We start from the raw sequence: 23,564 nt of genomic DNA on the forward strand, positions 1-23,564 counted from the left end.
TCAGCAGTGGACACAGGCCTCTGCTAAGAGCATTTGGGGTGCTATGATTAAGTATTAATTCAGGCGTGTGATCGATTTCCCTCCAGCTGCTACAAAAGAACTGAACACACAGGGCAATGTTCAAACCCTGACTCGGATTAGTGTTCAACAAGAGATAATTTTTTTCCTGTTTCACTTGCAATATATATTATTCACTGCTGAACCGAGCAGACAGACCACACACAAACAAAGAAGTGTCCTCTCTTGTATCATCATCACTTGATACTCCCCTTCCAAACACAAGTCTTTAATACTTTTCAGAAGTGTTTATAGTATGTTTTTCCTACAAAGCTATGTTTTGTGTCTTCACTTATCACATGGTTTCTGTTGTATTTTGGGATGTGGAATTGTAAAATTCCACATCGTTCCCTCTATCTCAGAGTAGCAAACAGGTTATGTCAAAGACAGATTCCCTGTCGCTTCAACTCTTCCCTGCAGATCACTTGATCTCTAACCCCTGCTTGGGCTGGATTGACACTCTTGCCAGTCAGTCAGTGCAGAGGCCTCCTCACCCCCCCTCTAACCCTGCAGGTCACCAATTAGGCTGTGTGTCCGTCATCCAACCAGCCATCCCAAACCCCCCTTTTCCTGTAGATGATACCTTGCCGCATGGAGGCCATATTGGTCCTGTCCATTTGTCTTCATCAGGGTCTATCACAGTGTAGGCCCCCCTGGCCCCAGAGGGGCCCCCTATCTCTGACCATGTCTCACTCACTGCCACTAACTTTCCCTGAGAGGTCCATGCATATTCTCATCAACCCTTAGCTTGAGAAGCACCTGATGGCAGATGCAATGGCAACCTATTACGTTAAAGCAGTTTTGTTTTCAGCATGATGATAAAGAGGGGGAAGGGGTTGCAGACAGTGGACAGCACACTGGATAGCGATGGTTTTGGAGGGGCCATGGTGCACCAGAGCGTACTGTAAAGCAGTATATTTCCCTGGAATTGGAGGGTGTGAAACAGGACTGAAATGGCAGGCGGAGGCCAGTTAATGGGCCTGTCAGCACGGCCAACCTTGCTTTGAGTTTACTGTTTTAGTATCATTTTCTGTGTGTGTTTGTGCACTGTGGTGTGTATTTCTGACCATGTCTGTATACATGTGTGTGTGTACATGGGTGTGAGGGCATGCTCCTTCATCACTCTAGTTGAATGGACGTCAGCCAGCAGTGAAATTAGACTGTCTGTCCCTCAGTGGTGGACTGTCAATGCTGAGATGGAGGAAGGGTGAGCGGTCTGGTCCCAAGGCACTTTTAGTGGAGGCCTCTTTTGAAGCATTTAAAGTTTGACACACACTGACATTCTGTCAAAAGCACAATGACCTACAAACAGCCATACTCTCCATCAAAAAGGTATGGCAAGGCCATAGCCTGAGACCATACTCTACATCATACACCCATTACATCAAGCAAGCAGTGGCTCTTTATTTGAACTAGACGCCTCTATTTGACACCAACTCAAAAATAGCCAGTCCATTAATCCAATCCATTCGATTCAAGGACACAGCACGGACAATACCTTTTGTTACTGAGATACAATTACTTTTTGGATTTAGTCTTAGTCAGACAGTTTTCTGTTGAAAGGGGCAGACTCCATCCACATACGGTATGTGCAATATTTAAGGGACAAATCACCCATATAATAGACTCCCTGATTTTGGTTTTGCAATTACTTTAGCAAAAATATTTAGATTATACATCTGTCTTTGCCAAAAATATTTTATTGCCACCTCCTAAGGTCTCAGAGTTGTAATTATGCATGCACAGGCTTGCACATTAATTCAAAGGTTAATCTCAAGACCAACCTCTATTCTCAAGCTGGTGATTAGAAGGTATTGTAATTACTGTATTGATCATCTTCATGCTCTCATTTTAGGGATTCCAAAACACTTCTCATGTTCTACACATCTAATATACTACACATATTTGCACATCATGTTTGTGACTTTTTGGTGATATTGCTCATGCACACCCTAAAGCATCTCTTTGTCTGAAGGCTAAGTGGAGTGAGGTTACAGTCTTTTATTTTATCAGGCTTTTACCACTCCTCCGCTTCCCCCTCTCTCCCATTACAGGTCACCCTGCGGCATCTCCCGCCGCTGTGCTTAAATGTTTGCGTAAAAGCCTTTTTCCCTTCAGCTTTACTGTTTGTTGGCCTATTTATTATGTTACCGTGTCTCTCATTTATATGGTCTAGCACAATATTATCCTGTCTCTTTTTTCTCTCTTTAAATGTGGCTTTTTTCACTGTGTTTAAGTGCTTTGCTGAGAATAAGTGCCTAGCCAGGTGCTTGTCCTGGCGTTTATACAAGTATACCATCGATCCACTCAATCACAGACCAAATATGTATCCACTGAGAAAAGGAGGAAACCACTATTCCTTATATGCTATATTTTGGTCTATCTATTGGATTCCTCAGGTCCCATTCTCAGCCGACCCTATGATCCTCTTGTTTATACGAAGTATGCCTGTCCTCACAGATTTAACCACATTTTAATTAGCTGTTGCCCATAAATGCTGTGTTGATTCACAGCTCGTAATTTAGCGCATGGCCACAAGGGTAGCAGACAGGCCCTGGTTCCTGCTCATTAATAGTGGGTCTGCAACAGAGATTTCGGAAAGTCTTCCAGGCTCCATTGATTCAACATGTCCAATTGTCCATGCTGCATACTGATACAAGCAGCCCTGCCTCTTGCCCTAGTTCAACAACCTTAGTGGTTTGAGGGAGGATGAGGGAGAGCGACAAAAAAATGTCTTAGCCTGACACAGATGACTGTCTTTACTCAGTGTCCTCACCGCGTCCCACTCCAGTCACACCCCCCCTCTCCAGAGAGGTGACTGCACTCTGCATGGTCCATGTTTGGGTGTCTTAGGTTTTCACCAGCTGTCAGTGAGTCATCTCAGAGTTATTTGTTTAGACAGAAGGCTTGACAACAAAGAGATGTGTTTAGCATGATATTACCTCCAGTGTAAAGTATGTTGGTGGCGTGTGAGTAGAGTCCTGATGAAGACTAATGGCTTATCACCTTCCCTTAAATCACTGTTGATGTCCGATGTAAACAGTCATGACCTCTATCGCCCTTCCATACACCCATGGGCTTAGACAACTGAACCCTGAGGGGTTAAAGGTTGACTTAAGCAGCTAACAGAGCAAGACTCACACCTCACCTCACTCCACTGTAACCTTTAAGGGCAAAGAGTGGACGCCACTTAGAATATCTGCTAATCTGTTACTTCAGAGTTCACATTTTGCCACAGTGCACACAAACTTAGAAGGTCATTAACCGTGTAGGAGGCTATAGTACATTTCTGCTGTGAATAGCACAAACCAGACGTGGAAGTACTGGATGTGTGTTGACAAAAATAGAGAGTATGAAAAAGACTGTTACCTGAACATCCCTCTGGGGTGTGTCAGAATCCATTGTTGCCTTGGAATCAAAATGATCATAGATATAATGAGTTTAACTAAATTGACTCCCTCGAAAGCTTATTAATCACTTGGATTTTAATAATTATTATTATGTATGGGATGATATTGTTTGTTTGCCTTTCAAAAAGCAGAAACTTTGACCACATGACAGAAACTTCAACAGATGAATTAGGGCTGGGAAACATGTGCATATGTTTTGTTTTAGAGGCCCCCTTCTTTTCCAAAAAAGCGCTTGGTTCTGCCAGCCCTGATGCACCCCAGTGCTCCTGTATGGTGGCTATGTGTCTGGTTGGCCTATGTGTCAGTGCTGCTGAGGCCCTGTCTTCTCTCCAGGGAGTGTCCTTCCCCTCACTCACTTCATCCTCCTGCTGTTGCTGCCCTGTGGGACCCAAGGCAACCAGGGCCCAGATTGAGCCACTCTGGCTTGGCCCGGCTCCATTCCTCCAACAACGCTAATTACATCTCAAATGGTAATAGATGAGGCCTCGTTAGCAGCTCTCACCCCCTTGAAATATTCACAAACATACATCAGAGGGGCCACTGATCGGTCGGAGCTCCTTCCTTCAAAGGCTGGACTTCACAGGGAGCTGGGGGCCCGATTCGCTAATTACTCCTGCAGTTCCACACTGCTGCCCTGTACACCGCATGCACCGAGCAGACAGCTTTCCTCACATCACCAGTGCTGCTCTCAGACAGGCCTACCCTCAAACACAGGCCAAACTACACAGGCGTGTTAAATATATAATTCAATGAACAAATTAGCTCCATGTCTATTTTAGGTCTCTTCGTAAACCAGCTGCTAATTTGATGACATTGCAGAAATCTGTTCCGTCATAGTCACTGACAGTTTGAACCTTCATTTTGGAAACTCCTGCATGAAAGAAAGAGAAAGATGAAATATGATGTCATTTGACTTCTTAGGGGGAAAAACGCTGACATCTCCACATTAAGCATGTCATTAGTGCTTCCCCTAACAAAATGAGCCTAATTAAGGCCAAAGTTCATGATTAAATTATCTTACCACAGAGCATGTCATTTTCTGCGCTCAATATTAGACATTTAGTTCTGCAGAGATTTACTTAATGGGAGGACAATGGATCTACAGTTCTAACTGTGTCCACTCAAGTGTGTCATCACTTTCTCTGATGTGCGATGGTGCATACGGATGAGTTCCTTCTTGTTGCTAACTATTTGATTATAGTTTTGTTGATCTCTTAGCATTTCAAATGTTCACCTTTAGGTGTTGAAAGCCTCTGGGCCAAATGATGCACCACCATGCATAGATGGTGGTCTTTCGCCTTGTTAGGCAAATGTGCATGTAAGATATTGACTGGTATATACCTCTATCCGGATGTGGCTTGGCTCTCTTCATTGTTTAAGTGATTTAATTCCACAGAATCCCATTAGATTTCATTATCATTTGTGTTTTATTCGCTGGCTGTTGTGAAGGAGATGGAGTCAACAAGAAGATTAGACACCGCTCTAATTGTGGTGTGGTTTACAGTGAGCCTGTTTGCCTGTATCGATCGGCTGTGAGAAAATAATAATAAAATGGAAGCAAAGCGATGCAGGGAAGGAAGAGGCGGCAAGCGAGCAGGCCTCGTTACTGAAGGAATGATGTATTGATCGCGCCTGACAGGGTGCTGTGGACCGATCAATCCTGATGGGCAAGAGGAGCCTGTTAGGAGATTCTCCTGGGTCGTCAGGGTCACACAGACAACGGGCAATAGGAGAGAAATTAACTCATCAAGGAAAAGGGGTCGACGGAAAGATGGATGGACGCTTGAATAATAAGTGAAAGATTCGAGGGTTATGTCGAAAATAATTCAGTATGGCTTTAAAGGGGGAGATGGTTGTTCATTTGTGTATGCCTGCATGATTATGCATGCATGTGCCTATACGAATGAACCTGCTACTCTTGACCTCTACCATATTGATGCAGGAAAACAAACACTTGTGCAGATTAGAAGACCCATGCAGTGTGTGGACATTTTGTCCCGCATACTGCTTCTCTATAATGGTAAGCAGCTGCCCGCTTCTTGACTTGGTTTTAATGGATTTAAAGTAAGGCCGCCTGACGGGAAAAGAGGAATGCATTCCATCAATATGAAGGTAAGAGAATCTGCTGTCAAACAGGTGGATAGATTTAGATAATTAGGTAAAAATAAAGCAGAAAATAGAAAGAAAGGTGTAATGATGGTTGAGAAGCACTATCATCCGTCTTCGCTGTCCAGCATCTTCCCAGGATGCCTTCTTTCCCCCCTTGAGTACACTATGTCTGGCCTTACCCCAACTAATTGATAGCATGTACGTTCATTTAAGTCAGACATGAGTGGCTGCTATTAATGAAGGCGGAATGTGCTGCTCTGACAGTAAGGGCTCATGGGATCTACAGCTTGATGCACCGTCTACAGCAGACTCTTGAGTGGTGTTGAGAATCCATTACATTTCAAGAAGGCATTCACTGTGAATTCAGAAAGAACACATTTTCACAGTGAAATGACCCCTATAAACCTTCTATAGAGAAGAAACAAGATCAAAGTTTTTCTCTATTTCTTGAGAAAAATCATAGATAGAGCTTGTGGGAGGGGTCACTCGACAGTGTCAAACGTAAGATTGGGTTTGTTTGTGATTTATCAGCTAATATCGAGGGGTCTGTCGTCCACACTGGAAGCCCATTTGCATTTAGCTCCCATAATTGCGGGAATTAATAGCACACACATTTACAAAGTATTGTCAGCCATGAAGTGATTATGGTAATCAGCAGATGAATTGGAAAAAAGCCATTTTAAACTGTTTTTTTTTTTTCTCCATCTCAAATGAGTTGATCGACTTCAATCATGTAAGTGCTCTAGAGAAGAGTGGCCATGAATTATCCGTGTTAATGATAGGTTTGTAGCTGGGCAAGGTTGTTTGCACTATAATGTGACCAAGCAAACACCCATGCGTTGTTTGTTTCAGGGTGTTCGTCAGTAGCACGTTGCAGCAGGGTCATGTTGATGTAAAACATGCAACAATTACCTGGTGAGATCAGAGTCCTGTGGAGAATGCTAAGTGCTGGTTGTCACTGTGGCATGGTGAGGTCAGGGGTCCCTTCTTTCGGTAGAATGCTCACATGTCACCTTTCTGCTATTTAAACAGAGGCCCCTTTGCCCCATCTCCTCTTATCTACCTCCTTTTTCTCCGCCTCTCCCCTTCTGCCCTCATATTTAATTCAGGACCATGAGCTTTGTGTTGTGTGGGCTTATTTTTAAAGGAAGGACTGGAGGAGGGACTGACCATGTTGGCCTCTTTCCTAATATTGACCCAACCATCTTCAATGGCTGATGAATGTTATACACTCCTTAAAAGTAGTAGACATAATAAGCATCATTATTTATTTTTTCTAGCACATCCAGTAACAGGGCGTGGGTGTGCAGAGGTCCATGCTGAAATGGACGCAGAGGCAGCAGTCATGCATGAGTGGAGCTCCTAGCTCTTCATTTAAAGACCTCTTTGGAGGAGGAGGATGCTTCTTGTGGCTTATTTTGCTTCCCCCACATTCAGACATGCTGTATGAAAATATGGCCCTCCGTCCCAGCTATCATGCATTCAGTTATTCAGTTATTCATGGCTTCAGGCTGAATAATGAAAGATGGTGAAAAAAACACTTCACTCTGTTTTTCAGTCTGCCTCTGTGTCTCTGGCTTTTTCTTCTGTCTCTTGACTGGATTGCTACTTAGCGCTTGACTCCTATTGAGCAAGGCCATCTCCAGTTTCAGAAAAGTCAATAATATTGGGAAAAAAGTCACTAAAATGACATTTGGTGTTCAATAATGCTAATGTCATTTGAAAACGATTAGCTAATTTGGCGAACTAATCTAACTTTTATCAGGGTTTGCACAGTTACAGAAATGCAGACGCAGCACAAACTTGCACAAACACTTTCTCTTTGTGCACTGCGACAAAATGCATTATCCTATGTGTTTTCAAACTATTTTACAGCCATACAGTATGTTTGGTGAGAGCCTCAGGATCTTGACAGTGATATGTGCCATCAAAGAGCCCAGAGTGATGCTGCACATGCATACAGAAGTATCTCCTTTGACTGCTGCGTTGGAGCAGAGGCATGCACAGCATGGCTGCTGCAGTTGCCACCACTGTTCTGCTGGGAGATCGAGGTGTTTGAAGACATTACACAAGTCTTTATTCTTCAGCTACAATCATTGTGAGGCAAGAGATCCAGCTCTGGGACAAAACTGGATCTAGAACATTTTCTTTGTTTTACAGTATTACATGCAACATAGAAGGATACAGTTCTCTTACATCACCTGAGATCTAAATACATGATGCATGTCTGTTGAAAGACACATACATACAACATCTGGTTATGGTCTGTAGTTAGTTGACGATTATTAGGGAAGGCATTGCCTGTGTTTATATGTATAGTGTAATAAATTAGCATTTGCCAAAACAGACACACAGTTGTTTTATACTCATTTATCTTGATTAATACTCCTATGGAGAACACATTAACCCAGAAGGCATGATCACAGTCATTGAAGCTCCCATACATACAGCATGTACCTGTTTGGCTGTGTGTGTCCAGCAGGGGGCAGACCACCAGACAGGCAAAACAATCTTGTGGAAGCTGTTATCTGTATGTGTAGCTAACTGAGAGAACTGATAAAACCACACACACACTAATTGGGTTTTACAGCAACCACAGTCTTGCAATGCTCTTTCATTACCCAGGGGACAGTGCGTCTGGTTGTCTCTGCGTTAAGTCATACAGGGGGTTTATAGCATTAGTGTGTGTGTATGTATCATAGATATGTGTGTCAACCACCCCCACTGATCTGAGAGTGCAGTGACTGTATGCAATCAGGGATTCCAGCACTGGCAAAAAAAGCAGTTCAAGTGGTGTGTGTCTGCAGCCACACTAAATGCGCAGCCCGACTACAGTCCCCCATAATGGCTCCCCAGCGTCCTGCTTTCTTGGGTTAGACATGACGATTTCAAATGTCATTGTATCACAGTGACCTTTCAAGGACCTGGAATTAATCAAAGAAAGACATGTGCCTTCCCTCTCAAATGGCAAGGATGGTCACCTTTGATCCAAGCATTAGATGGAATTGTCTTCAGAATTCAACTGATTTTAGGACGGTTCAAAAGCTGTGCTTACTGTACAAAGTCTGTTCTATAAAATAAGTAGCGTTTGTGGTCTGTGTTTTTATCCTTTGCAATAATAGGCATAGTTTTTGACTCAAATAATGTGTTACGTATTCTAGAACAAATTACATAGGTGTAAGGTGAAGACATTTATGTCATTTGATATTGAAAAGATAATTATATTTGTCTCGATTTATGAAAAGTATTATTGGTAACCCTTAAAAAAAACAAAGCTTTCCTCAGTTGTAGATTCCCTATGACCAGTTCATGTCTACATCTTATGTGTCTGCATACCCATCTGTTATCAGCAAATGTCCTTTTAAGCGTTAATGTTGCCTGTGTTCGTAACACAGGCACACAGCTCCACTATAAAACAATCATGGGTCTAATTCACAGTGGACCTGGCAACAGCTATACCCTCTCCACCCTTCCCTTCGTCTATCTTTAGAAGTTCTGGCTCAGTAGTTCTAGCTCCTTGAATTATTAGCTAATTGCCAGGTGAAATCAGTATTGATTGTGTTCCACAGCAGCTAGTGCTGATAGCACCATATAGCTGGTTGCAAATCTCCTGCTGGGGGATATCAAAGCTGGGGACTGTAAAGATAAAGGACACTGCGTGGGTGGAAGTGGACATTTTGCACACATACAAACACACACACACACATTCATACATACACGCATTTCATGTACAAACACACATACAGTGTGTTTAGCATTGCTTCTTTGCTGCAGTATATGTGCCCTGGAGAGCTGTGGGATCACTGTGCTGTGCTGCTGTTGAGCCACTGTCTTGTCCTTGCTATGTAGGTCATTGGTGCCCTCCAACGATATCTTATCCCATCCGCACTGCAGTCAATACTGTTGACAGAACTCCAAATAGCCTGGGATTAGAAGTTGCTTCATTAACTTTGTTCCTTTGCCTAAATGATTAACCTCACATCTCCAGCCTAAATAAATGTATTGGACAAGTTTGTAGCACAAGCACATTACGAATCAGTCCTGTTAAAGCAGTATTTATGATGTGGTGGGATAAACAAGGAAGAATGAAATCGAGAGGTTTCAAAAAAATAAAGGGTGGGCTGAGGGGCACGCCAGGAATGGTTTAGACACAGTGCTTTGCGCTGATCCTGAGCATGGCAGCCAGTGGTGTGTTTCAGATTGTTTTCCATTTGCATGATAATATGAGCATGGATTGACTCACACATAGACACACACACAAATGCACACACACATCGGGATATTACATACGCACTGACAGTTCCAGCAGGCCAGATTACCTGAGTGTATCCTGGGTTTTTACTCCATGCCCTGAAATGAATGAAATTCCCCTCATTAGCACGCAGGTTACATAAGCCTGGTTTACAGGTATATCCAGCTGCACTGAGGCAGTAAGCTGATTATAGATGGAACTAACACAATTACTCTTCTGTAATGCAATTAACACGAGTGGGATTGTGAAATAAGCAACCGGACTGGCATGCAGATTCTCTCAAGATGTAGAGCTCCTCCACAGAATGGCGCCAGAGAAGCTATAGCTCCAATAAATCATTTAATCATTCTGCTAAGCTAGATAATATCAGAGCATTTCAGCACACATGCTGAAGTCTTTAAGATAGCATGTAAATGCTGAAACATGCGAATGTGCTATGCAGTAAATCTTCTGTATGTGGGTTGTGTGTGCATGTTTGTTGTCTCCTAGGATTTTATTTATCTCAGTATGGGCTAATGGAGTGCATATGAGTGTAACTCCTGCTATTTCAGTGCAGTATAGAGTGATCAGTTTGTTATTATAGCTGTTGGTGCATTGCCCTGCCGTGTGCTGGGCAAATGCTTTCCATACATACAGTACTGACAGACTCTGCAGCACAGACACTTGAACATGTAATCTGTGTGTGTGGTACTTAGGTGAGCCTAATGTAGCAGTGATTTGCTGAGCAGGCAACAGCACTGGTACAATTTATTCCCAGTATTTAGATGTTATGTGCAGCATTCAATCACACCTCAGCAGACGCACATAAAGTATATAGCCCATCTTAAGGATGATAATGGTGCTGGTTGTACAGGGGGGCATTTTTCAGATGCACATTCTGACTAAATGGTGTATTGCTTCTTCCCCCTCAATCATAAACAGCCCCCACGTATACACACTTGGAGAAAAAAGAAATCCTGATCCATGGGTGAGGCTGTTGTAAAGGTCATCCCCGTATCCAGTTACATTTTTGCTCTTCCTTTAGAGTTAAGATCTATAAAGTGATCAATAAATCTCTTTAAATGTCTCTGCATCAGGGCTGCATGTGATTTAACACCCCGCCTGCTTTCTGTTTGCCACTCTGACAGACAACAGCCTTCCTCTGCCCACAAATCTCAACTGTATCATCCCCCTGCAAAGCCACCCACCTCGAAACATGGCCAGACCTTTAGACTTGATGGATGCCAGAACAGGTTCAAAGTCCTCTGTAAGGTTCTGATCCAGAACCAGCGGATAATTCCTGGTATGGAACATGTGTCACCTGTGATATACAGCGGTGAACAAAGTGTCCTAAGGTGTGGGATTCTTCCTTTCAGGCAGTATTGATTGAAGGAAAGATGATCTGAGGAGGCCATTAGGAGGATTGAGGAGGGGGGAACAGGCATGGACTGTGATGAACACCTCTCTAATCATTATGCCACGTACAGCACTGCCTACAGCATCAGCCTCACATACAGACACACACACACACACACACAGGCAGCAAAGTAAGATTAGTTTAGAGTTTACAGCAGTTGTACATTTATTTGGATTTATTCTATGTGCCCATTTTATATCGTCATGTTGTGTGGCTGGCTCCTCATCTGCACCAATATACGCATGGCTGCACACCACTGATGGGCGGGGCTCTGTCACAATGAGCACAAGGAGAAACAGTGTTGGTGTACACACACAAACACACTTAATTTTGATTATTTCTCCCAGTATCTTCTTGGTCCAGGCATATATATTGGTGTCTGGGGAAAGAAGCTGAGTACAGTAAACTGGGCTATCTACAGCTGCTGTGAACACATCCCTTCCTGCCTGTTCTGCAGTACAGCGTGGAGCACACTTGCACTTGGGGCTCATCACACTGAAGCAAGATAAAAGCTGCTCAACTCCAGCCGAGAGCTTAATTAAAACGGGGCTGCCATAGCAGAGTGACACCTTTTACAAGCTCCTAACGGCTCTCTGCTCGCCGTTACTGCCAATCCAATTATAGACCAAAACAATAAAATGGACACGGAAGGAGCTGCAGCAAATAGGCTGGCATAAAGAAAAAGAGGGGGAAGCTATTAAAGATTATATGGAGATTCGCACAGTGGACTGCAGAATCAGACTGCAGTGTTTTCATGTGCACCCGTGATGCCCGTGTAAGTATGCCACCCCACATAAGAGACTAAGCTTTTTCTGTGTGTGTGTTTTACGCGGCCTCTGAGGGATTCCAGCCTGGACACTGTTGAGCAGCATCCTGCGGATTATCTTTCCATGTGGAAGGTCACTAGCTCAATGTCGTGAGGGCAGAGCTCACACCATTATGCTGAAGACACAAACAGCATCTACACTTTTGTACATCCAGCTAATCTGTAGTGTATCCATGAATTATCCGTGTGACGTTGTGCCACAGCACATCTATTACACTTAAACATCATAATAATGAATCAGAATAATGATTACATGAAGAAACAGTGTGTGGAGATGCACATATTAACATTTACACTGCAGGTGAGAGGTAGTGGTGGCGAGGATGTGAAATAATGAGATATTAAGACATTGTTTGAGGTGGTGTAGAAGAACAAGATGACGGATGAAAAAGAATACTCACTTGTCTCATTCCTGTAACACTAGGGTCAGATGGACATAATACATTTGGGATTGAGGAATGGCATTTGCGTCCAGTTGCTTGGAATTGCATTACATGTACGTAAAAGCCAGTCAATGAGAATCTGCAGCATTTAGCAGCTTTCCAATGCGTTACACAATTGTGATTCAAAATGACTTGTTTATCTGAGTCTCCCTGTGTCAGGAGGCCCAGAGAACACTTTGAGTTAACACTTTGAGTTCTTAATATTTCACCATTACACCGGCAGCTCCCATACCGTATTATCTATCACGCTTAGATGGGACTGATGCAATAGGAGACTAAGAGAGAAGACATTAACAGGAGACATTTGCCTGAGTGCACTTGTTTATCTCCTCTTCTTCTCACTTTACTTCCTCTCCCCTCTTCCTCTCCCCGATGCAGGAAGCAGACCCACCTGCTCCATCATGATGCCTCACTACCTCTGTCTGTGTTGTCTCTGTGCTGGAATTGGCAGGAAATCAATCCGACTCTCATCTACAACCCCCTCCTCCCCTCCCCTTATTCTCCTTCCTTCACGTCGTACTCCCCCTTCCGGCTCTAAAGTGTCCATTCTGGACTGAGCACAAGCATCAGCACAACATCACGCCTTATCAGAGCAGGCACAAAGACCCATGGGCACATTGTTCGCCAGTATCAGCCAGCTCCAGTTTCTGCGCACTGTCTGCATCTGCCAAGCCCCCCCAAAACATACTCATGACCGTAAACAAGACCACAGAATAAAACTGGAGTGGCCACCCAAATGATTTTTGGGCAAAATGCATTTGTAATTGTAGCTGTTAATTACAGCGTGCTATGAGAATGGAAAAAGATAGACATAAGGATACAGCACATCGTTATTTATTATGCAAATGTATTCCATTTTAGACACAATTAAGTGATTAGAAAGCTGTCGCTCTCTGCTCTCTTTCTTCTCCTTGTCCTAACTTGTCTTTTTCTTTGCTTTTCAGCATATTACTGTAATGAAGCCATTACTTCTTCAAGTGAATTTTAATGAGTTTTTAACTAACATTTTAATGAGCTATACATTACCATAAAGCATGGATTAGGCTAAATTGAATTGTGTGTGTGCTTGTGAGTGTGTCTGTGTGTTGGTATTGTTCGGGGAAAGTGGTTCATTAAGAGTTAATTATATTGTCTCAGGAGCAGCACGGCACATTTCTCCTGGATCGGCCAGCAGAATTGCCCACTGCGGTCTTATTGTCATTATTGTGCTACCTAGGGGCTTGTTAGGCCAAATTAGGGGTGATCTTTGAGAAATGAGCTTAGACCGGGCTGCTGTTGAAATAAGGCTGTTTGTTCAGTCTTATCTAATGAATCAGAGTTAGAGGCACAATATGTGGTATGAGTTTGATGAAATGCACTCTGTTCATTTACAGTCAGCCCCATCCATTCAGCACCTTTGTGCTCCTCACTACCTCTTCAGTTTGACCTTGATCAGGCATCCTCTCCTCATCCCCTACTGTGTTGTGTTATGCCTTGCCCCTTTTCCCTCCAGTTTCTCGCTGTAGCACACATTCCTTCTGTTAAATATGCTCATTCTGTACGTTATCGCCTCCTGCGATTTCCCCCACTATGGCATCACTGCCGACCATATGATTCTCTTTACCTTCGCTCCTTTCCATATTTCCTGCATCTTATCTGTGAAAGTGACAGTGTTATTTACAATCCCTTGGCTGAGGATTTGCAGATAGGGAGAATGGTGGTGGAGATCATATCGGGCTTCACCATGGTCTATGGAGAATGATCGCTTGTGCAGGGATATGGCTTCATCTGCAGAGTGCAGAGGGAGCGCTGACAGACCCGTGGAAGTGAGTGGAGGAGAGCGAGAAGCAAAGCATAGCACGAAGCTGTGGCATTGGAAACAAATAGCCAGAGAAAAGGAATGACCTCTGATGCTGAAGACTAAGACAAGCAGAGAGATGGTGATGAGTTGTGCTAATGATGAGACTCACTTCTCAGGAGGTATAGCCGTGGGCATTGCCAGACGTCCATATTTTTTCAGCTGTTTCTCTGGTCTGACCTGCAACCCCTCGGTGGAGGAATATAGAGGGTATGTGTGAACCTGCTTCTAGCCTGCCTGCTGAGGGGGTAATTTCTGCATCTGGATGGGGGGCAAAGGTTAGTTCTGGCCGGTGGGAGGGCAAATGAGCGAGGCCGAGGGGGTGAAAGCTTGCATCCAGACAAATGGAGCACATCTCCTTTCCCAGTGTGGTAATATATAGTGTGGCATTATCCTTCTCCTGCCTTCAGCGTCAACAGTAATACAAAACATCAATGACAGCACATAGAGTGGATTTTGTATGTTTTGTCAAGTGACACATATATTGTCTCTCTCCTCTAAGGGTGGAACTGAAACTGGTGGTATTGTAATAGCACTCTGCCGGATGAAGCGCAAAAAGCACTTGAACAAAATGATATTATAGCTTGGAGCTACCTCTCTTCAGCTTTAACAGGTTGTGTGTGTGTGTGTGTGTGTGTGTGTATGTGTGTGTGTGTGTGTGTGTGTGTGTGTGTGTGTGCATGGTTTATTTTTTAATCAGAGTGTGGGTAGAAGGTGGTGGGTCTGGGTGCCGGGGTATGGCCCTGGGCTTCTAGCTGTTGTAATCTCTCTCTGTGTTTCTTAGCCCCTGACCCAGGAGAATATCTGAAAGCAAAGTGGGTTCTTTTCGGCAGTAAATAGGGGGGGGGAAAGTAATAACAACTAAACAAAAATACACAAATATTAACATTTGCAGTATTACAAAAAGACACCAAGCCCTGCAGCTTTTACGGTTTTGTCAGGTTTGTGCATAGTTGTTTGTGTCTGTGTGTGGTAAAATGTCATATTGATGTGAATGTCAAAACTGAGGAGGGGAAATAAATATTCTTCACACATCAGTGTGCGGTGTTGTGGCATGAGTGCAACCTTTGTGAACCAGAGCTAGGTACCCTCCTGTAGCAGAATGCATTTGTCAGCACTTATCTCAGTATGCAGGCTGGACGCTTCAGTCAGGACTCCCCACTAATCTCACTGACCAGCAGTGTCACCCTCCACTGAGTAATATCTCGGGAAGGAAAAGAGCAGCAATGTACAAAATATCTCTCCTCACCTGTCTTCGCCCTGCCACCTCTTTGCTATGATGCAGGGTGCTGTCAGGTATTTGCGCCGGGACACATTATTTTTACACACACACACACACACACACACACACACACACACACACACTACCGAGGTGGACCTCCCTGATGGTTGCTGGCACAGGCCTTCCCTGCCAATGTTGGACAATCTGCTTTTCAGAGTAACTGTGTGGGTGTCTTCTTTGTATTTTTATTTTGGCAAAGACCTCAACCCCTTGGCTGTTTCCTTGCGCATCTTGCAACCTGACTCCCTCCCCTTTAAAAGTTTCAGCTGTTAAAACAGTGCCAGCTTTAAGAGCTGCACGTTTGCCATGTTTTGCCCCCTGCCTGATGCTCCTTCTTTCCAATCAGCCCACTCCTCTGATTTGTTGGAGTTAAATAAATAAAAGAGAAGAAGCAAAGACAGATTAATATTATTCAGATATGGGTTCTTTTAGCCCGCAGCAGGATTGACAGATGTAGCATTTGCCAACAGAGGGGTGTAAATGTATAATATATAAATATTAATAAGCAAGTAAGCAAGACGGCAGAGTTTGAGGCCTACTGGAACTCCATGGGAGGTGAGATGTTTTCAGTGGAAGAAGAGCCGAGTGTTTCAGGGGGATAGAAAGCCAATTACCTTACGTCTGTCGGCTGATTCGGGGTTTGAATGCCTACAGGGCCTCCTAGTTGGAGCAGGAGTTCAATTTCTGACAACAAATGCACAAGCCCACCTAATGATTCACACATATCAGATGCTCTTCTCACAGATTAACAGAGAAAAGCAGCCGTATTCACATCATTCACTTGCCTTAGGACCTCCGGCAGAGGGTGGTTCAGCCCACAGTGGTGCCTGCGGGCAACAATTTGAGAGATACATGCGTATACTGTAATGAAGCTAGAAACGTTCACTAAGTAGATGCATATTTAAGTTGTGTGTTTGTGCTCTAACCGTAGGAATTTGACCTTGGTGACCTTGTGGTTACAATTAGATTTGTTAATAAAGTGTGTTTTGATTGAACCCTCCCCTCATTTACTTAGTACATCAAACTGGTTAGAGTGTAGTCTTGGTATTAGCAAGCCCTGAACCAACACACACAGGCATAATCCCTCACCAGTGGTGTATCTGCTTGTTTGCTTGTTGCTGTTTGCAATCCACTGTTTATCCTGTTCTCAAAAAAGTGTGTGTGTACATTGTATTCATTTTTGCTGGATTGTATGGTTTCTCTCTTTTTCATTTTTCTCTTTTCACATTGTTTGTATTAATTTAGATTGCAGGGCAGAGATGCATTTACTGTGACGTACAGTGCCTTGTAGTATGAGATTAGAATAGACAGCGTGGCACAAGCACCGTAATGATGCACCTAATGTGTGTTTCTTTTGTCACTCCTCTGTTTCAAACGAAATTGATTCTGACAAAATCCCATGGGTGCTATCAGCAATGAATGGAAAGGAGCAATTAAATCCATCGCCATCTTGAAAACATCAGGCTGTGTATGGCCCAAACCAGGCTATGATTTTAAACAGCATGACTTCTGTTTGTAATGCAAATACCCCGAGCCCAGTGGTGGTGGCTGATATCCCTGGCCAGGCGGTCGCCACTCTGGATTCGGCTAATTACCTTAGCCCTTTATAGGGCAGCCCTGCATTAGAGAGAACTCCTCTATCTCTTCTGTATTCCGTCCTATTACCCCTGTGTAAAGGTTTCATTTGAATTCATGTCACACAAAAGTCCCACTCTGTACCCCTGTGCATCCCCAGGATAATTGGGTTGAAAGCTTCCTCTCCTCCTCCACCTCTCTCCCCCTTGGTCTAAATAAATAAATAAAAAGACAATGGCTCTCTGTAGAGAGGGTAAGGAGAGTGAATGAAGAGATGAGAGAAGCCTGCAGCGCAGGGACCAGTTATCCCCTCTTATAATCCTGGCCCTCCCCACCATTGTCCCCGGTGCTATGTGGAATTTACATAAGGACCTATGGTGCTGCCCTTAATTTAGCCCTTCTCAAGCGTCTTCAAACATCCTCCAACAAGCTCAGTCCTTTTATCCTTCAGAGGAATAATGTGTCCCTCGCTCCCGCGTGGATGGACACTGCTGAAGCTGAAATGTATATAGTGCATCTCTTCGGATTCGATTTATTGCAGATCAAATGGAGATAGATCTGTTTGAGTGCACACAGCAGGGGGGGAAGCCAGAACTACCCCCAGTTTATACCTTTATAATGCATTAGGTATTATGTATGTGAAATTATTATGGAAGGTGTATCCTGCTAGTATGTTTGCATACGTTTGTGCATTCATATTTACATGCTTGTGTGTGTTTGTGTGACAGCAGATCGCCATGTTTGACAATGAGCTGGTGTTGTGTGTTTTGCTGAGCACTATCCTGGGTGAGAGGCTATCTCTATGATGAAAGGCCTACCTGAGGGGTATACAAGCTGGCCACAGTTGTTCACCAGACCACCCACTGTTTTTTTGTGCATTAACACATATCTGGTGTGAGTGTGTGAGTCTGTGAGTGTGTACATGCAAGCAGAGTGAAGCCGTGTTGCACCCATGTGAGCTCTCGCATGTGAATGACACCAGGCTTCAGGGCATTCTGTATCTGTTTGTTCTGCTGCCTCCTCAGGGACCTCCATTAGCTCCAATTAGCCTTCACTTGTGCTGGCTTTGTCAGATGAAGCGGCACACCCCATTCAAAATAGCCACGATATAAGCTGTATACATTCACGCTGTGTTATAACAATTGTAAACTTAAACATTTGCACTCTTCCTGAACTATTTATTTCCTTTTTTTTGTCAGTGCTGCGAGATGACTTCAGACAGAACCCGACAGACGTGGTGGTGGCCGCAGGAGAACCAGCAATCCTTGAGTGTGTTCCGCCCCGAGGCCACCCTGAACCCACCATCTACTGGAAGAAAGACAAAGTGCGAATTGATGACAAGGATGACAGGGTAACTGTAAGTACTATTTCTATCTGTTTTAATACCTGGACTCAATAGTTAGAACTACTGTCAATGTCTCTCACTTTCAGTTTCTGGGCACAACTCATGCTGCTGTCATCAAACACATTTAGCAGTGTTTTTTAGTGTTTGATGAAAGTATAATAATTTGGTTGCTTCAGTTCAACGCAAGAAAAAACTAAATACATTTTGACAACAGCTGAAAAAAATGCATTATCTTTGTATTAAACCAACAACTCTCTGTTTCTCTAGATTCGAGGAGGGAAGTTAATGATCTCCAACACACGAAAGAGCGACGCTGGCATGTACATCTGTGTGGGAACCAACATGGTCGGAGAGAGGGACAGTGAGACGGCACAAGTCACCGTGTTTGGTAAGATTTATTTATCTTGCTCTCCTGAAAGAAATGTTGTCTTCAATGATGTAGCAGAGCGACTTTTGTATTGTATATTCCATTTCTTTATCAATATAATGACCATAGAAAAGATTGCAGATGATCATTGAGGGTTAATGAATGGACTAAGAGAGTTATGAAAGCCAGAGTTAGTAGACAGAAGGTCACCAGTCTGAAAGAAGAAACCACTGTGTGGAAAATAGAACAAATTTAATTTTCATTACCCACTAACATAATCCCACTATATTATATAATAATATGTTCCTTTTCTATCCTCGGTGCCCATCATGCAGAACGACCGACCTTCCTCCGGAGGCCCATCAACCAGGTGGTCCTGGAAGAGGAGACGGTGGAGTTTCGCTGCCAAGTACAAGGAGACCCTCAGCCAAATGTACGCTGGAGGAAAGACGACGTTGATGTCCCTCGTGGGAGGTAGAGGAACATTCTTTAAAAATATGCTTTATTTCTACAGAGAGCTTCCTTAATATAGTAATGAAATGTATGCGTGGGTTTGCAGCACCACCACCAATGTGACAGGTTCCACGTTATATAAAGGAGCTGTGGAGGCATTAATGTCAATCTGAGGGACAGTTTCGAAGTAATCATAGCCCTCACTGACAGCGCTCACCTGGCCTGGCTGCTAAGGGACATTTACAATCTTATTTAGGCTCTACACAATGCATAGTACACATTCTGGATGGAATGAGCCCACCCTTTGGTATCCCATAACACAGCTCCCACAGCCAGAGGGGTAGACATTGTATCTTATCAAGGAAAGAGTCTGCATGAAAACAACCAGAAACTGAGCGAGACAATTAAAAGTGAGTGACAGGTAAGTTGGCAGGGAGGCTAAAAGGTAGACATCTACAGGAGCAGAAAATAGGCCCCATTGCAAAGCAGACCAAGACAGATAGAAAGACAGCAGATATACAGAGACATAGTATAGCTGCTGACGTGGCCCTCAAGTGTCTGTGTACAGGTGCTGCTATTCAGGTGAAGTCTTGGCACAGACACCTCATAAAAGGATAATCACTCCCTCTCTTACACATTTAACCCCTTTCAGTGTCTATACCCTTGCTGACATGACACATGCATTCACTCACAGCTGCAAAAATGCACAGTGATAAAATAAAATAGGGAATACAAGTCTGTACCAAGAAAGCATCGTTGCCAGATAGTCTGGCTCACTTCCTGTAAAAAGCTACTGATGACACAGAGATGCTGTTGCTTCTTGGTCCCGTGTTTTGGCCTGTTGCTTCACCATGAGTCACTGAACTCACAGTCAATAGTAGTGTCATTGTCGGGAGTGGACTTCAAAGAGACCAGCGTTTTTTGTGCCTAGCAAACAAGCCAGCCACACACTGCTTGGATCACCTCATAAAAACATACACTCAGTGGACCTGACATCTCTCAAGGCTAGCCGCAGAGCTGTGTACGTGGGCGGGTTGTTTGTGTCTGATAAGGATTTGGTTCACTGGGCAGTTCGACACGAGCACTGTGCCAAAGCAAACACATATAAGTACTTCACTCATGCCTTTGATAGGGAGTTGGCTCTGGAAATGAGTTCATTTTGTACACTAATTAACAGATTTATAACTGAGTAGGAGGAGAGTCATGTGCTTCCGTCCGTCCTTGTCCCTTTGAAGTTATGCCTTATTCGGATATAAAAAAAACAACAGAAAACAAGAAAAAGGATACTGCCAAACAAATATGTAATACATAGTGCAATGTTTCTAAGTACAATGAGAATCCTTTAGTTTCCCTCACTATATTTAATTCTGCAGACGCAGAAAGCAAGCACGAAGACTGCAATATTCAAATTCTGACATTTTCTGCTGCCTTTGTTGAATGGCAAAAAGAAAACTCGTATTTTAAAGTGACTGAGTGTTCCTGCTTTCCCTACCATTTATCCTCACTTAATAATCATCAAACAATGCCTTCTCTGACTGACAGAAGAATGGTTGAAAATCCCACACAGGAGTAGTTTCCAGTAAGATAACTGGCATGTGCTCAGAAAAACAAGAAGAAATAGAGGCAGCTGATGTGTCACCACCCTGTAGGCGTCAAACAGTAATGGTCTTAACCATAGGAGTAAACGATTAAAGATCAAGCACTTCTATATGCGGCGAGGAGTGGTCTTTGTCTGCTCTTTACCTCAAAAGGTTACACTGTCCTTATTATTATGTTAAGCTGTAAAAGGAGGGACTTAGTAAGGTGGCTCCTTCTTTACCATCAAATCGTTTTAACTTGTCTTTGCTGGTCCCTTTACACTTGTGCGTGCCTGTTTTTTTCACGTGTGTGTTTGTGTATAATTGTTATACTAGGAAGAAGGGAAATGGAGCCTCAGCTGAGTAAACAGGTCTTTAATATGCTCAGTGGTTTCAGCAGCCTCCCAGGCAAACACATGCACACACTGGCACATAGACATAAGGCCCATCAGGATGGCACTGGCTTCAGTCTCTGTGGGATAGAAAAAGGAAAAAGAGACAGCACAAGGATTGTTTCAATTAGAGGACAGAGACAATAGGGATGCTCTTTTGCCTCTGTGTGGGAGTTTTACTGCGTTTGTTAAAAAAAAAACTGGATTAAAATCAAACCAGCTTTTCTACTCTAGGAGACTGGCCAACAAGCTTTGGTACGGCAAAGTAATACAATAGGTACATTTTTCAGTATGAGGCCAAATCCCATAGACATATCCCTGTGAAACCATTCAAATAACAGTCTGGTACATGTCAGAGTAAAATAAATAGCTACTGTATAAGTGTTGAGTAACAACAGGTGCATTATAACTGCAGGGGCATTAATTATGATTTTGAGCTTTAATATTAGCATTGACTTTTGATCCAAATCTAAATAAGAAATATTTAGAAATAACCAAATTGACATGGATATTTTAAAGCACTGTCTGGACTGTGTTCAACCCAAAGCCTAATAACAGGATCTTGTTATTTAAGAAACAAATAAACCATTTTATGTAAGTGTTGATATCAAATGCTTCTTTTTCCGAATTCCAATTAAACCATTTCATTATTAAGAGGATGGGAATCTTTGAGTTGTTACATACATGTAGTCCACCACAAATACATGTACTAATAGCAAGGCCAAGACAGAATGATAACCGACTGCTGAAATTAGATCAGCCGTTTGATAACATTGCAGGTTCTTACTCTCATAATGGTTTTTTCTTAAATGCACATCATGATCACGTTTTAATGCTGATTGCATTAAAAAAAAAAAAAAAAAGCCTTTATCTCATATTGTACGCATATGGTGGTGCAATCTTTTTACCAAGACAGTTTACCTAAAATTAGATTAAAGCCATATATTTTGTCATTTTGCAGCCCTAGTAATCCTTAAACCAGAAAACATATCATTTTTAAGAGCAGCTTCAATTTGGAATTCTATCAGGATCATATTAATATCAGTCTGTAAAGCATCTCTGCTGATTCTTGGGGAAAGTACAGAATAGCTGCTCCCACATCAGAGAGCCAGGAGAGGAGAACCAGGGAGCTTTGTGTCTCCAAATTGAAGAGTCTCTGCTATAATCTATGAATCCCAGTAAAAATACTTTGCCAGTGTGTGTTATCCCCCACTGGCTACCAGCTCAGTGTTTGGCCTCGTCTTCCCCTCCTTTGGTTTCCCTTTCCCTCCTCGTTTGCTCCGGACCCCTGTGCCCTCTGCTGTGCCTTATCAGAGCCTCTTTGGTCCTGCAGTCTATCTGTATTCAGGCCCCCTGTCCCCATTGACCTCCACAGCACAGCCTCTGCAACATTCAGCAGAAAAAAGCCTTTCTTTCTGACTCATTCCCTTCGTGGTTCTGCACCGGTGTGGGTTTGTGTATGATAGAGGTGTGTGGGTCATTATATTTGAGAGAGCTGTTAAAGCTAGTGTGACAGGAGCGTCTGCGTTATGCTGACCATCCAGTTTCAGTGATTTCTCACCTCTGCAGCTCAGCAAAATGAAAAGACGGCAAGCTATGGTTCCTGTCTCCATTACTTCCGCTGATATATAAGTGGATACATCTGGTATTTATGAGTGCGCATGTGTATGGGGGGTGCTGAGTGCAATAGAAGTATGATGCTCAGCAGTAGTTTATTGATTGTGTCAACAGTAAACTAATGGGAATAAAACGAGAATCCACTGTTTATGACCGTGAATATAGAAATGTTAGTTTTGCATTCATTAGGATGATACACATTGGATAATTCAAAGAAAATGACCTCTCAATTGCTAAGAAAGCCTAGATGACTACCTCAGCATATACATCTGACTTCCTCAGGGCCGTTGGTACGAGAGCATCCTTTGTTCTTCACACCCGCTCACCAAAAGAGAAAGAGTAGGAGTGTCTTCTTGGCATCAGTCAATAAGCTATACTTTGCTCTTTTGTTTTCTCTATCTCCATTTCCAGATTTACCATACTGACCGCTCCAAACCACTTTTGAATAAGTAAAGACTTCACTGCTGCCACTGTGGCGCTGGAGAGAAGTCACTCTTTTAAAGGCACATTTCGGATCAGTTTACTACCCACAAACCACCAGCCTTAAGTCTTTCCAAACTGATCTTATATCAATATAGGATAAGGTGATGAATGTAAGTCAGACTGATAGTAGGCCCTGACCCTGC

General features: G+C 43.2%; 1 protein-coding gene across 4 annotated transcripts in view; it reads left to right on the top strand.

Annotated features, from left to right (window-relative positions):
• Nucleotides 1–23,564, top strand: part of robo2 (roundabout, axon guidance receptor, homolog 2 (Drosophila)) — a 151,073-nt gene that overhangs the window by 76,354 nt on the left and 51,155 nt on the right. For all 4 annotated transcript variants that reach the window (XM_034113215.1, XM_034113218.1, XM_034113217.1 and 1 more), the window contains exons 3-5: nt 18,387–18,544; nt 18,800–18,920; nt 19,235–19,373. In XM_034113215.1, the coding sequence (XP_033969106.1) occupies nt 18,387–18,544; nt 18,800–18,920; nt 19,235–19,373 (418 nt within the window). The remainder of the gene's footprint in view (nt 1–18,386; nt 18,545–18,799; nt 18,921–19,234; nt 19,374–23,564) is intronic.

Source organism: Trematomus bernacchii, unplaced genomic scaffold (assembly GCF_902827165.1).
Source record: "Trematomus bernacchii unplaced genomic scaffold, fTreBer1.1, whole genome shotgun sequence".
Taxonomy (NCBI): domain Eukaryota; kingdom Metazoa; phylum Chordata; class Actinopteri; order Perciformes; family Nototheniidae; genus Trematomus; species Trematomus bernacchii.